The sequence below is a fragment of the Acinonyx jubatus genome, chromosome B2 (genome assembly GCF_027475565.1).
Source record: "Acinonyx jubatus isolate Ajub_Pintada_27869175 chromosome B2, VMU_Ajub_asm_v1.0, whole genome shotgun sequence".
Classification (NCBI taxonomy): Eukaryota; Metazoa; Chordata; class Mammalia; order Carnivora; family Felidae; genus Acinonyx; species Acinonyx jubatus.
In genome coordinates, this window is record NC_069385.1 from 111933113 (window position 1) to 111947740 (window position 14628).

The 14628-nt window shown below is 55.2% G+C and overlaps 2 protein-coding genes across 10 annotated transcripts in view; one reads left to right on the plus strand and one right to left on the minus strand.

The window, feature by feature from the left end:
- Positions 1 to 10835, plus strand: part of MOCS1 (molybdenum cofactor synthesis 1) — a 37283-nt gene extending 26448 nt beyond the window's left edge. For 2 of the 4 annotated variants that reach the window (XM_015069778.3, XM_027057823.2), the window contains 8 exons: positions 388 to 552; positions 2715 to 2776; positions 3123 to 3234; positions 3665 to 3777; positions 4207 to 4317; positions 6567 to 6687; positions 7186 to 7233; positions 9254 to 10835. In XM_015069778.3, the coding sequence (XP_014925264.2) occupies positions 388 to 552; positions 2715 to 2776; positions 3123 to 3234; positions 3665 to 3777; positions 4207 to 4317; positions 6567 to 6687; positions 7186 to 7233; positions 9254 to 10014 (1493 nt within the window). In that variant the 3' untranslated portion in view covers positions 10015 to 10835. Of the gene's footprint in view, positions 1 to 387; positions 553 to 2714; positions 2777 to 3122; positions 3235 to 3664; positions 3778 to 4206; positions 4318 to 6566; positions 6688 to 7185; positions 7249 to 9253 lie in introns of all 4 variants that reach the window. The other 2 variants (XM_015069780.3, XM_015069779.3) reach the window with 2 other exon arrangements.
- Positions 10836 to 11477: 642 nt separating this feature from the next.
- Positions 11478 to 14628, minus strand: part of DAAM2 (dishevelled associated activator of morphogenesis 2) — a 118432-nt gene continuing 115281 nt past the window's right edge. For all 6 annotated transcript variants that reach the window (XM_053222849.1, XM_027057818.2, XM_027057816.2 and 3 more), the window contains one exon: positions 11478 to 14529. In XM_053222849.1, coding sequence (XP_053078824.1) covers positions 14308 to 14529 — 222 coding nt within the window. In that variant the 3' untranslated portion in view covers positions 11478 to 14307. The remainder of the gene's footprint in view (positions 14530 to 14628) is intronic.

Below are 14628 nucleotides of genomic sequence, written 5' to 3' on the forward strand. Positions count from 1 at the left end.
CATAGTCTTTGAGTCAAGTACACAGGGATTTGAATCTTCACTGCTCTTACTAGCTGTGTGACTTTGAGCAATTTTCTTAAGGAAAGAGAGGCTTAGAGAGATTATCTGTTAAATGGGGATCATCCTTGTTGTGGGGCTTCAATGAGCTAAGGCATGCCAAGTCCTCAGCAGAGCCTCTAGCAGAGTGAACACTCAGTGTTTAATCTTTTGGTTATTTTTGTAAAGGTTTTAATTTTTGTTTCTTATTAAGCTAAGCCTAGTTAATAGAGGAGTGCAGCGAACCCCTTTTCCATCCATCTTATTTGGACCCAGAGTTTCTTCTTCCAGGCTTTTGCCCAGCCTCACCAGGAATGAGGGGGCTGATGCCCCCTCCCGTTCTCTCTGCAGCTCAGCTCCACCGGCTGGAAGGGCTGAGGACCATTGGCATCACCACCAATGGTATCAACCTTGCCCGGCTGCTGCCTCAACTTCAGAAAGCTGGGCTCAGTGCCATCAACATCAGCCTGGATACCCTGGTGCCAGCCAAGTTTGAGTTCATCGTCCGCAGGAAAGGTGAGCAGGTGTGGTTTGCAGTTGAGGGTAACCTTCCCAGGGCCCACATAGCTGAGGAACTGTGGCTGGTGCCAGGCAAGGGGCCTGGTTGCTCCTTTATTCTTCATCCCCTACCCTTACCAAATGTCCTCTGTCTCTGTAGCCGCACCCTTGGGAAATTTGGGGGATCAGGTGTTAGGATCTGTGGTGACCCATCTCCCCCCTGCCCTGTCTTCAGTTTGCCTAGGACTAAGAAGGTTGCTAGTGTGAGGCCTTTCCATTTTTAAAACCAAGATAGTCCCTGGTAGACCGGGACAAGTTGGTTACCTTGTGATGAGCTCGAGGGAAGATGTGGGACAGCCCAGGGTAGAAGCAGCTGCCCTGGGACGCCAGAGTCAAGGCCAGCACTTCCAGGTGGGGGTCCTGCAGAAGCGCACCCATGTCCCTCCTCCACCCCCCACCAGACTTCATCAGGGAGGGCAGAGGAGGTAGAGCAGTCCTGTGCCCCAGGTCGCATTAGGCCGACACCCGATGTCTCTTGGGCCATGGGCTTCAGTTTGGGATGGGAGGTACCCAGCGTCGGATGCCGTTTGATTTGAGAGGGTGGCACGTAACTGAGACTTCTCTGCACAGTCAGAGACACAGCTGTCCTTCCCCTTCTCTGGAAACAGCTTCCAGCTCCTAGCCCCGCCCTCTCTTTCCCCTGCTGCACCTGACTCCCTGTTTACACCATCCATCTGCTGAGGAAGTGCTCGTGGAGTCCTTGCCCTCTGTAAAGAGCTGCTCAGGTGCTGTGGAGGGGACTGAGACACACAGGACATTGCTGTGCCTCACAGGCCGCTAAGGACCAAAATGTGTGATGCCACTAGACTACCTTTGCTTGTCTTGTGGAGTCGATTAAATTGTTACCAGAGGAGGAGAGGAAATTCCTAGCAGGGAAGACCTGGAGGGCTCCATGGAGGAGGCCTTTACTCTGGGCCTTGAGGAATAGGGGGCAGGTGGGGGGGAGGAGTTGGATCAAGGGAGCTTACTCTGAAGGGGAACCTCAGTCGGGAACCTGCAAGAGCTCTGAGGTGGGAAAGTGGAAAGTGTATTTGTGGGTTTTCCCGACATCTATGTATCCCCTGCCGCCTGATCTCCTTTCCCAGGATGAGGATCGGAGACAGTAGATCCTGACATCAGATCTGCCTTCCCATTCATACTCCCGTGTCCACCACCTCCTTTTGGAGCTACAGTGCTTTACAGAAGAAACTTCTAGATTATCGTAATGGCATTTTGTATGGAAGTTGTACTTTCTTCCCTATTCCCTCCCTCACTGGGCCATCCAGAAATGCTGCAGGGAAACCGTGGAGGTCATCACCAGGCTACCCTTCCCCAGGGTGATAGCCCAGCTGTGAATCACATCACCTGGCTGGGCAGGGGAGGGGCCAGCATGCAGTAGGCGCTCAAATGTGTGGGGGCACGAGTGAGCTGGGCAGGGAGGAGAAGCCAGCCTGGGATCACAGGCTACACGCCCAGCAATCGCTCACCGGCCCTGGCACAGCGTCTGCGTGTGGTGGGTGCTCAGCAAGAATACACACAGTGAATGAATGGACAGACTGTTGTCTGTCAAGGGAGACTGACACTGACAAGGGAGTCCGGAGACCTGCATTCTGCAGCCTGCAGTGTGAGGCCTGTCTCCTCTTAGGGCACTGCCTCCTCTTAGGGCCTCAGTTTCCCCATCTAGACAATGAGAGGGGTCACCTAGATCAGGGTTGGCACACTACAGCTCACCAGCCAAATCCAGCCCCCTGCTTGTTTGTTTTATAGCCTGGGAGCCAAGAGTGGATTTTACAGATAATGTTTGTAATCGACTTAATGATAGGGAACATGAACTGTGAACCCCCCCAGTTAAGCAAAATATTATCCCAGCAAAACGACTTCTATTTCTCCATTATATTTGTCGAGCTGTGTTACAAAAAATTGTGCTCAGCTGTCGGACTGTATTAGTCAATACTGTCTTTATAGCTATACCTAAGAATATCCTCAATTTTATCTCTCAGCCTCGGATCCTAAAACATTTACTATGTGGTCCCTGGCTCGGTGGTCCCTGAGGCTCCTTATAGCTCTGGTGCTTCCCCATGGGTGTAAGGGGGGCAGGCGAGAGGGAGAAAGTTCCTGGATCCTTCTCTCCCTCCTTGCAGGTTTCCACAAAGTCATGGAGGGCATCCACAAGGCCATCGAGCTGGGCTACAGTCCTGTGAAGGTGAGGGTCCACTGCTGCTCTTGACCTCTGACATCTGCCCCTCTACCCTGGCTTGGCCTTCCACTGCCAGCATCTGGGCCCCTAGCAGCTCTCTGGCGTGGCCAGTGCAGCTATCCTGTGTCCCCCACCACTTCCTTGCCCGCTGCATCCAGCCTGTCCCTGACCCCCTACAAGGGAGGGGAAAAAGCCAGTGACCCCCTTGGAATTCCCAACTTGAGGCCTGGGGTGGGGAGACAAGGAATGGGCCCCCCCAGTGGAGAGCCTGGGCAGATGCCAGACCCCCAAAGGTCATCCCTGAGATGGAATGCAGGGGAAACAGCCCTGTGGTCCCCTTGTCCCTGGCCAGGTGAACTGTGTGGTGATGCGAGGCCTAAATGAGGATGAGCTCCTGGACTTTGTGGCCTTGACCGAGGGCCTCCCCCTGGACGTGCGCTTCATAGAGTACATGCCCTTCGATGGTCAGTGACCTGTGGTGGGGAGGGAGGAGGAGGGAGGAGGAGGTTGGGCCTGGGGGGCAGAGCTGGACCAGCTCCATGCTGAGAGATGGGGGAGGGGGATACTGATGACCCTGGCAAGGGTTGAGTGGGATGGCCAAGATCTGGTCGGCCATGTGGGTGCTGCTGATCCCGGGTCCTGCTCTGTGTGTAGGAATTTCTCCAGGGATGATGGGGTGGGGCCTGGGCAGGTGCCAGGGCTAGGGCTATGATGGAGGCATCGGAGATATCACAAAGTCAAGGGTGGGTTTGATTTGACCCACCTGTTTTAGGCAGGGCCTCCTGACCTCCCACCCAAGAGGCAGAACTAATTCCCGGATGATGTGGAAGGAAGGACCTGAAGACCCCGGGTCCCCACAACCCTGTGACTCCATGGCTTCCAACCCCAATACAGGCAACAAGTGGAACTTCAAGAAGATGGTCAGCTACAAGGAGATGCTGGACACCCTCCGGCAGCAGTGGCCAGAGCTGGAGAAGCTGCCCGAGGAGGAATCCAGCACAGCCAAGGTTGGGGGCAGGAGGGTGGGGCAGGGTAGGGAGGGAGAGCTAGCCCTCAGGTCAGAATGCAGCAGTGGGGGTGGTACCGCGTAGCGGGAGGCATTACCTCCTAGCCTCCTCCCTCCTCATGGACAAAGCAGCAGGCTGGGCATGGGGTGGCCACAGTACCTTGTCTCAGGCCGCATGCCAGTAATGTGGTAGAGAGGGGCTCTGGCCATGCTGCCCACAGGCCTCTAAATCCATAGCAGTGTGCTCTCAGGCAGGCCTGGTGCAAGCAAAGAGCTCATGGGTCGTCTGTCCTGTCAGAGTCTTCTGCCCGCTGGGGGCCTTGGGTACTCCTTTCCTGGGGCACCTCCGGAGAGGGCTGTGGAGTGGGGGCTCTGGTGTCAGGGAGTGAGACCTGGCCCTCCTCTGCCCTTCTTTCCCTCCTCACCCCAGGCCTTTAAAGTCCCTGGTTTCCGAGGCCAGGTCAGCTTCATCACGTCCATGTCTGAGCATTTCTGTGGAACCTGCAACCGGCTGCGAATCACAGCAGACGGGAACCTCAAGGTAAGTGTCCCCCTCCCCCACGAGAGCCCCTTGCCACTTCTGTGTGGTGAATATCGCTTCCCACTGGTGCCCCCATTTGGAGAGGAGACTAGCAGGGCACGAGGGGTGGTTGGGGAAATAGTGTAAGATATGGTGGGGGGGCTCCTGGAGGCAGAAGGTGAAAGTGAACTCATGACCTTGCTTCCTAGGGTCCCCAAAGTAGCTTTGGGTTGATTGGGAGACACTTTCCAGGACTCTGTGTTACCGGGGTGGACGGGGGAGAGGTGAAGAGTCAGTGTGCACTGGGCCCCGGCCCCCCACCCTGACTGGCCCCTTTCTGGGCCCGGGGCTCAGCTCCGAAACCATCATCTGTTACTCATATCCAGTCAGTACATCTGTGCCTTCAGCCCTGGGGAATGTCAGAGAGGCATAGACATACCCATTCTCTTTAGAGGTAAAGTCTCAGAGCAAACAAAGAGCTGATGTGTGGCAATGTGTAATTCTTTGTCAAATGAGCGGCCACACAGGCCATAGGGTGGTGGACCTTGAGGAGGCACCTTATGGACGCTGGTGAGCCTTGAAGGATGAAGTGAGGGCAAGGGAGAACACTTGTCCGGGGTTCATGCTAACATGGCAGGGGCAGATTCATGCCAGGAAGAGAGACACTGCACGGTAGAGGGCTCAAATGCCCGGGGAAAGAGGTGCAGTGTGTGTTCTGTTGACAGTGGGGTGCCGTGCAGGTTCTGGACAAGGGGGGACATGACTCCCATTCATGTTTGAGGAAGAATCACCCGCTGGTTGAACTTGGAAATAGGGAGACTAGTCAGATGGCTGCTTCACTCTCGGTGTAGGTAAGAGTATGAGGTGAGCACAGGAAGGGAGAATGAAGGAACTTGCTAACACACGCGGAGAGCCAAGAGGAGGGCGTCCAGGGGCCAGGTTGGCTGTGGGACCTGGTTAGCACTGGGGAGGAGGGTGAGAGCGGTTTAGGTGCACTGAGTTTGACATCCTAAAGGGACCATCCAGTGCTTGTTCAAAAGTTAGGGTTTTTCTTTTTCTGGGCTGGAGATGTGGAATGGCCATCAAGTATGGACCTGCATCTGTATAGTCAGGGCCCCTGCCGGAGATGGGAGGTGCGGTTCTGAAGAGAATGTAATGGAGAGGCTATTCCTGGTTCAGGGTGAGGGGGGCTTGGCAGAGATGTCAGCAAACAGCTGCTCCCACCCCGGGGAGGAAGCCGTGTCATGGGGGCCCAGGCAGAGCTGCGGCCTGGTGGAGGGGAGCAGTCACTGCCCGACATGGTAGAGCCGGGAAGAAGTGCCCAGTCTTTCCAGTGTCCCACGGGCCAACCCAGGTAGAAGCCAGCTGGAGGGCAGCCCAGAAGGTGGAGTCCGTGGGGGCCTCATGGTTTCAGAGAGTGGAACCTGAGGCCTGGTGGGGGGACCGAGGGGTGGGAAATGAGAACAGCCCGGTGAATTGGGTGCACCTTACACTTAGAATTTGTTTGTATCTTCTCCAGCGCCCTCTGAGGCTTCTTGGACATTCCTCAGTGTCCACGGTGCCACTTTCTACAGAGCCGGCACGCAGTAGGCGCTTGATATGGTTTTGTGGGAGGGTGGTAGGCGTCTCACTTTGTGGGACTGCCTCGTCCATCCCGAGCCCCCAGAGCACCCAGCCTCCCTCAGGAGCTGGGGAGTAACGAGTCTGAATGGGCTCAGGATGCCACGTCCGCCAGGCCCGTGCTATTCAGCCATCAGTCAGGATCACAACCTGGAGTGGGCACAGGGGCAGGCAGGTAGTGTCTGTGACTATGGGGACCAGGAAGGGACAGGGGTGAAATGGGATGTGCATGCCACGTCCAGGGTAACTGGCAGGACTCTTCTCTAGCTAATTGGCATCCATTCTCAAGGCAACAAAGAGGCTATTGTATGGAACATCTCAGGAGAAGGTATGGGTCACATTGGGTCACATTTTTGTGTGCCATCTCTGGTCACTGTTTAATTTTTTATAGTACGCTCTACAAGCTGAAGGTAACATGGCCGTCAATCAGGTACAGGCCTTGGGGTATCTGACTTCCTGCCCTTCCAGCCTCTCTGACTTCACCATCCAGCACCTTCTGTCCTTCATTGCAGGAAGTCCTGCCTGGAGTATGACCCAGCCACAGGAGGCCTGGGTGCTGACGCTCGGCCCATGGGGGACTCTAGGGATGGGGGCTGAGGCCCCAGGACCAGGGAGGCATGTTCTCTTACCCCCATGGTGACTGCCCACAGGTCTGCCTCTTCGGGAACTCGGAGGTGTCTCTACGGGATCACCTGCGGGTGGGGGCCTCCGAGGAAGAGTTGCTGCAAATCATCGGGGCCGCTGTGGGCAGGAAGAAGCGGCAGCATGCAGGTGAGGGGTGGGCACAGAGAAGGCCAGGCTGGCTGCTGAGTGGGCCAGGACAGGGGCTGAGAGGACAGAGCAGAGCTTGGCAGGGAGCCGGTGGGACTCTGTGCTGTCCTGGCCTCCAGTCCCTCCTGTGGCACCTGTAGACTGGGGGTGTGGTGATGGTTCCCCTCCCTCGGGGGCACTGGCACAGCAGAGCCTGTGCAGCAGAGGAGACCCTACCCTGAATTCTCTTGGGCCGTCTTATTGGGCAAGGGGGAAGAGGGGTGTCACTGTACCTCTCTGGAGGGCGGGGTCCGGCATCCACAGACTACTCTGGCTCTGTCATGGGTGACCTTGCAGCGTACAGCGGGGGCTGTTTGTCAAGGTGTGCCTAGGTGAGTGCATGACCCCGGGGTGTCCTACCACTATGTCCACTTTCGGTTTCAGTGAACTCTCCTTTCCCCGCCCTTCCCCTCCCCCTTTGCTGCTCTCCTCTCCCTCCCCATCTTTCCCTTACCCCAGGCATGTTCAGTATTGCCCAGATGAAGAACCGGCCCATGATCCTCATCGGTGGGTGACCCATCAGTACGTAACCGCTCACCCTTGTCACTGGGGGATCCTGTGGGGTGGGGCCCCTGCCATACAGAAGGCACCCCCAGGTCCTGCATTTCATCCTGATGTTCTCATCCTTGTTTTTCTCCTGTTCGACCTCCATCTTTTCTCACCCCTCAAGCTTTACTGGGTCTTCTCTTCCTCATCCATTGCTCCCACTCCCTCTACATGCCACAGAGATCATCATTGTCTCACCAGAAATTGGGGCGGGGGTCCTCTAGACTTATGATCACTAAGTTATTTGTCCCCCCAAAATGGAGCTCCTGGCTAAGACAGAGACCTTGTCCTTGGCTCTAGAATCCCCCAGCTAGATACCATCACAGGCACCTGGGAAGATCTTGAGGCAGCAAGCTAAGAATGCTATTGATCTTTTCAGGGAGGGGGCAAGCAGGATCTCAACTGCCTAATTCCTTAACTCCTGGAAACTTGTGTGCACAAGACAGTTCCAGTTTTTATAAAGTCATATGTGTTCTCTGGCTGGTCTGTGAGGAGCTTTAGAGAGGCTGCTACCCCTCTGGCAAATGCCCAGCCGAGATCAGGGGAGGCCTTGCCCCCTTGGCCACAGCCAGACCTGGGCTTCTGAATCGTACTGCTAGGCAAGAGGAAGCAGTGAGAACTAAGGGAAGGGATTCTTTTCTCCAGAGATTGGAGCCGAATGAGTGCAGGGGCCCAGAGGAAGGCAGGCTGGAGGGCCCAGAGACAGCCCAAGGACGACCTCCCCTACCAGCCACTCAAAGAAGGGCAGCTCGCCAAAGTGCTCCACTGGGAAGAGAACTTGACCATCTCTCTTCTTTCGTCACTGCCAGCATCATAGTTGTACAGTTGGGCTTTGACCCATGGTGACCACCTTGATGGCAAGGAGTGGGGGATGCCTTGGTGGCCTCCCTAGGGCATTGGCAAGGTGGGGGCCCAGAACATGATGGGAAGCTGGAAGTTGGGAGGCCCATTTGCTTCATAAAATGTATTATTCCTCTCAAGGACATGGAGAAATAAGCTGGTCTGGTTTCTACAAAACCAAGAGTTGCCTAGAATAGGGCCTCTGACTTTCATGCACACGAACCACTTGGGGATCTTGTCATTTCAGATTTGGATTTGGGAGGTCGGGGCTGGAGTTCTTCCCTGGACCACGCTTTGTCACAAGAGCCTGCAAGGCTCCCAGGGCCCTTGGCACCACTTGGATTACCCTGTCACTTTGTGGGTACTTCCGGTGTCCTTGAGGGGGCTTAAAAGACATTGTTTAAATAGATAAAATATTTCCCTTGGTATCTTGCCTGTGTAAACTCTATAATTACTATCAACTCTTCATAGAGAATGGAAAGATGAGAGTAACTGTGGTTGGTAATTCAGGCTGAAACCTTGCTGTAGTTTTTAGAAAATGCAGGGACATGGAGAGGTCATGTGATAGGCTGTAGTCTTCAGATCTTAGGTGTTTTTTGTTTGTTTGTTTTGTTTTTTTTAGAGTATGAATGGGGGAGAGGGGTAGAAGGAGAGAGAGAGAGAATATATGTTAATCAGGCTCTATGCTTAGTGCAGAGCCTGATGTGGGAATGTGGGGCTCAATCCCACAACCCTGGGATCATGACCTGAGCCAAAATCAAGAGTCAGATGCTTAACCAACTGAGCCACCCAGGCACCCCATGACTTTGTGTTTCAGAACAGAACTTGAGCGATGAGGAAGTGTTGGTGTGGAAGGGAGCCCAGGAATGCCCACACCACCACCGTGGGCCTGTAGACTTTGGGGAGGGCTGCACCCTGCATGCTGCCTGCTGAGAGGGGCTGCAGACCTATATTCCAGGATCCTCTGTCTGCGTACCTCCCACTTTCCCTTTTCTCACTGTGCTCTTTGCTCTTCACCCCTCTCTCCCAGTGTGGAAGTGAGAACTCAAGGTGGGGCAGGGCAGGGTTTGGGAGAAGAGGTGGGAAAAGAAAATTTCCCTTCTGGACTTAGTCTCTCTTCTCTTTCCTTCTTGCCTTCCAGAGTTACTTTTGATGCTCCAAGATTCCCCACCAGCCATTCCAAGCATTTCCTCCCAGGACCCCTTTCGTGTTCAGGGTATAGGACACAGAGTGAGTTTCTCCAACCAGATGGCGACTTTGTGGAAAGGATGCCAGGGCCCCCGGACCTCTCTCCTTGCCCAGCGGTGGCTGGGGTCCGGCCCCCCTCAGAGACACTGCAGTTCCCGCCTAGACTCAGATACCAACCCCAAGTGCCTTAGTGCAGTGTCCCGGGCTCCTGCCACCCCCTCAGGACCCCCGCCAACCTCGGACCAACTAACCCATGTGGACGCAGAAGGACGGGCAGCTATGGTAGATGTGGGTGGGAAGCCGGACACGGAGCGGGTGGCTGTGGCCTCGGCTGTGGTCCTTCTGGGGCCCGTGGCTTTCAAGCTTGTCCAGAAGAACCAGCTAAAGAAGGGAGATGCCCTGGTGGTGGCCCAGCTGGCCGGAGTCCAGGCCGCCAAGCAGACCAGTCAGCTGATTCCTCTGTGCCACCACGTGGCCCTGAGCCACGTCGAGGTACAACTGGAGCTGGACAGCACACGCCATGCCGTGGGGATCCAGGCGTCTTGCCGGGCTCGGGGCCCCACTGGGGTGGAGATGGAAGCCTTGACCGCGGCTGCTGTGGCCGCCCTCACCCTGTACGACATGTGTAAGGCTGTCAGCAGAGACATTGTGTTGGGAGAAATCAAGCTTATTAGCAAGACTGGGGGGCAGCGGGGGGACTTCCATCGGACTTAGAGAGCTCTTGCCCCTCCTCCCCGGGCCCAGCCAGGTCGAGATGGGATGCAGTTCTGGGCAAATCCTGCAACCCTGTCGCTGTTGACCTTCACCAGTAGGAACTCGAGGTCAGCCTACCCCCTCTACTGCTACATGATGGGTAGTGACCTGCAAGGTTTTCTACGTTCAGAGAGGAAACCAGCAGGCCCGTCAGCCTTCCTGGACACTACAGTCGTGGGAGGGGGTCACCACGAGCAGTGCCAACGAACAGAAAAATCACGTCATCTGAAATAGTCCCCAGATAACACATCTAGGTTCAGACAGTCCCGTCCATGACTTCCGCTTCTCATTTTGGGTTTTCCCTTCTTCTCCTTCCTTGGGGAGAGAATAAGGGCTCACGAAGTAGAGGGAACCCGCTTTGAGGAGGGAAAAGTGCAGTTTGCATTAAGAATGTTCCATAGCTCCTCCAAAGCGGCTCTGCCTTCCAGAGTTTGTGGAGCCACAGCCCCACCCTTTCTTGCCTGTCACCCCTCTGAAAGGGCCAGTTAGCACCTCCTTTTACCCCAGTCTTTGTCCCATCAAACTTGCAGGGTTTGGGCTTAACAATTGCACTTGACCTGCCAGCTCCCTTTCCTGGGCCCCTTCCCCCTAGAACAGGACCCACACGGGTAGCAGCCCTGAGGACTCCTGACCGAGCACACATCCCACACCTGGCCCTGCACACTGCTGTTCCACCCACCACCCACACCCCTTTATTCTGGAACATATCAGGGAAAGAAGAGAGTTGAAGATTGCCTTCACCCTCACAGCGCACAAAATAAAGCCACGATGCCAACTTTGGAGGTGCGAGAATGAGTATCTGTGCAGGGGGTACCCAGCTGTTAGGAATCCATGCCCACCCCTCAGCCCTGTCCCAAAGCCCACCCCGGGCAGCAGGGAAGAGGAGCAGGAGGGATGTTAGAAAAGCCAAAGGGGCACGTTCTCTGTATAGCCTCTGTCTTCCCTGTGAGAGAAGGTAGGAGTGGAGTGGGCGGCATGAGCTGCACACCCTGCGGTGAGTGTCAGGTGGGGTGGGGGTGGTCCAAAGCACATCGCTGGCTTTGCCAGCTATTTGAGATCAAGGGGGTACACTTCGTGGTTCCTGGTATGCACATTCCCAAACACTGTTGGCTGGGTTCGCCTATGCAGATAGGCATCTTTGGGTCTGTCTTCAGTGCCCCCCAGCCCGCCTGCCTCCCCTCTACCCTACACTCAGGTGTGCTGGCGAATGTTTGACAACCAGCTCTTGGGAAGAGAAAAAGCCAAAGACCGTGGCTGATCTCAAGCTACCGTACAATGTGAACTGACTTGCCAAACTTTTGAAAATATAACAGTTGGTGCTCTCAGAGCTGATTCGCGCCGGTTCCAACACCCCGCTGGCTACGACTGCTCTCCCGCACACCTCACGTCCCCGCACCGGAAGAAGGCCCAAGTGTCAAGGCAGCCTGGATGGGGATGGTATGGATTTAATATTTTTTAGTATTACAATATATTCTTATAAAAATGGTGCAGGTAAAAAGGATGCTGATTTTGTACATTAGCCTCGCTCGTCTGAGACGGCTTGGTGAAAGCAGCCATGGCTTGGAGGCATCCTTGGTAGAGGCTGGAGGAACAGTCATGGTGCCCCAGTTGGTAAAAATGGGATGGGGGTGGGGAGAGCCTGGACCAGACCCTTTCCCATCCACCTGGAGAATTTTTTCCTCCTGCTGCCCTAAGCACACCTGACCTCCCTCACCGGGGAGGAAGAGCCGGTGCTACTGCTGAGAAGGGGACAGGTTGCATTCGGTTAACTGAATTTTATATTGGACACAAAATTAGACAGCTGGAGAAGTGTACCTGAAGGTGGCAGAAGGGGTGAGAAGGACACTGGGGAAAGACCAAGGAACAAATAGGCGTAAACGTTGAGCATATCAAGGACCAACTCAACCGTCTCCATGGGGCACCAGCCCCTTCTTGCTGAGTCAACTATGATGGTCTGTGGTCCAAGGCACTGTTGGAGATCTGGCTACTCTACTGGCCAGAGCTAGAAAATAATAAATAGAGAAGGAAAATTCTTTTGGGGTGAGAAGCCTGAGCCCTAGAACAAGGTATGTGTCCTCTGTAAACAGTTAAACCAAAGTGTGCTTTTCTGTGGCTCCAATGTCTTGAACCGCTCCTGTATTGTCTTTCCTGGTGTGTATCCAGTCTTCCATGGTGAGTGGGAATGCCACAATGTGGACATGCTGTTGGATAGAAGTGGAGCCCTCCCTTGTTCCCTGTTCCTGCAGGGTAGGTTGATCTCAGCCCAGTTTGGGAGAGGACCTTCAGAGACTGTGCCCACAACCTTCCCATCATGCCAAGGCCAGCTGCTTGTGGCGGGGGGCTGCCGGGTATACAGATGGGTTTAGCAAAGCCCTCTGCAGCTGCTCTTCCTGGAAGCCTTCATCTTGCCTTCACCTGGACTCCAGGATGGCCTCTTCCGGTCTGTCCTGGCCAGGCTTGCATTTGCTCAGATCCCTTCCCCTCAAACCAACACACATGCTGGGCTCACCAACCCTATGTTTCTTCCCCCTGCCGACAGCTACTCTGGCCCTGCCACAGGAATCTGATGTAGGGAAAAACTAAGATAAGCAGCTGAAGAGTGGGCCTAGCCCACCAGGCAATAACCCTGAGCTGGAGGAGTAGGTTGGAAGGTGAGAACAAAGGGAAGGGCAGGAAGACAGAAAGGCAAGGAGCTGGTTGATGGAGGGTCTCAGAGGCTCTCAACTCTAGGAGGAAGAAATGTATGGGAAATAAAAGCCTTGATGGGGCTGATCTCTCCTCCCTTCTTTTAGAAGTCAGAAGTTTTGTTTCGACACAGCAATTGCCCCCCACCTCCAGGACAGCTCAAGATGGACAGAATGGAAGGCGGAAGTGGATGGGAGGACCAGTATGGACCTCTGAAGTCAGGCTGAAGAACTAAATTGAGAGGTTGGTCCCATCCAGCATCTCTGGTACCCAGCCTTCCAAACTTGGCTCGTTCAGGCAGCACACCCCCAGAGAAGTTGGCCTTTCTCCTCCATATCCCATCTCCCTAGCTTCCTCTGCCTGCTCTGGCTCCCAGTCTGAATGCTTCGGAGCTCACAGGTAAATGCAGAGGGCAGCTCTGGCCCTGCGGACCTTCTCAGAAACAAGACACCCCAGGGCCAGCCTTAGCCAGCTATACATGGTTTGGAGTGGTCTTTCACAGGTCAGAGGAGTGGGGGCGGGGTGGGGGTGGGGGTCACCATGGCTTCTGCCCTGAGGCAGACATTAGACAAAGAGTTTGGGATCTGATGAACAGTTAAGTGGTAGACCAGGGAGCACTAGAGTGGAGCTTGGTGTTCAAGTGCTGCCCTCTAGTGAGAGGCTATCAGAATTCCCAGCCAACACCATGTGTGGTCCCACTTCACTTCAAGACAATGGTTGGGTTGTGCAGAGGAGGTGTGAGGAGAGTTTTGTTCCAGGGTCCCTATGCCCAAGGCACGAGGCGTGGTGATGAACGGGATCTTTCTTGAACCCCTTCCCTTACCAGATTCATCAAGCATCTGATAGCCATAGTCATGGGAACCCAAAGGTTCTGAGATTCAGGATTAGTAGATAGGATGGAGGTTGCAGTAGGAAGGAAGGGAGAGAGACTTAAGACATGCAAGAGAGGGGCCAAAGGACTTGTGATGTAGACAACAGGCACTGCTACTCTGTGTCCTGAGGACTTGGTCCCTGCATCACACTCCCCACACTTTTTCTGAAACATACCTAGGTAGATTACATAATGCCTCTTCCTTTTCCATCCAAGAGGAAAGTTTTCCCCCAGATCAAGATTCCATGAAGCCTCCCCTTGGGGAATGGGGGCCTGCATTCTCTCACTCTGGCTCTCAGGGCACCCCCCGTCCATTAACTCCCTACCTCACATGACATCTGGACAAGGCCCATGGATCTGTCCAGTCTAGATCTAGAACACTTGTGTGCCAACACGTGGGTGCCCTTGCTGGGGGACAGGGGGGCAAGGCTCCTTCAGGCCGGCCTGCCAGGGATGTCCAGGTCCACCTCAGAGGGACCCTGGGGGCCGGGATGCAGAAAGAATAATGGAACAGGAGAGGAGCCCCTTCAGGTAAGTGCGAGGACACCTGGTCCTGCCACACACACCGCCCCCACCCCAGGACCCAGCCCAGGGCTCGTTCAAACCGAGCACCAAATTGTTTAAGGATCACGGCCGCATGCCCTCAGCCCCTTGGTCCATCCCTGTCTCCCGCCTCCTGCGGTGGCCAGTCCCCCGGGTCAATAATTTAGCCTGCTGATCGCCCGTTCCCGGGTGACTTCCGGGGCCTGGCTCCCCGACCGCTTGCGGCTGCGCTTGAGCTTGCATAAGTCCTTGTCAAAAACTTCTCCCGAGCGCAGGGCGGACACCAGGTCGTCAAACTCGCCTCCTTCCTCCAGCGTGCTGCCCGCGTGGACCTTCCGCTGCCGCTGCCACCGCTCCCGCTCCCTCTGCTCCTTCAGCTGGAGGATGAGGAAGAGCGAGGGGCCGTCAAACAGGTGGCTGTGCACCTCACCGGCCCCCTCCTGACACCTCCCTCCCTCCCTCTGCCCTCCCCAGCA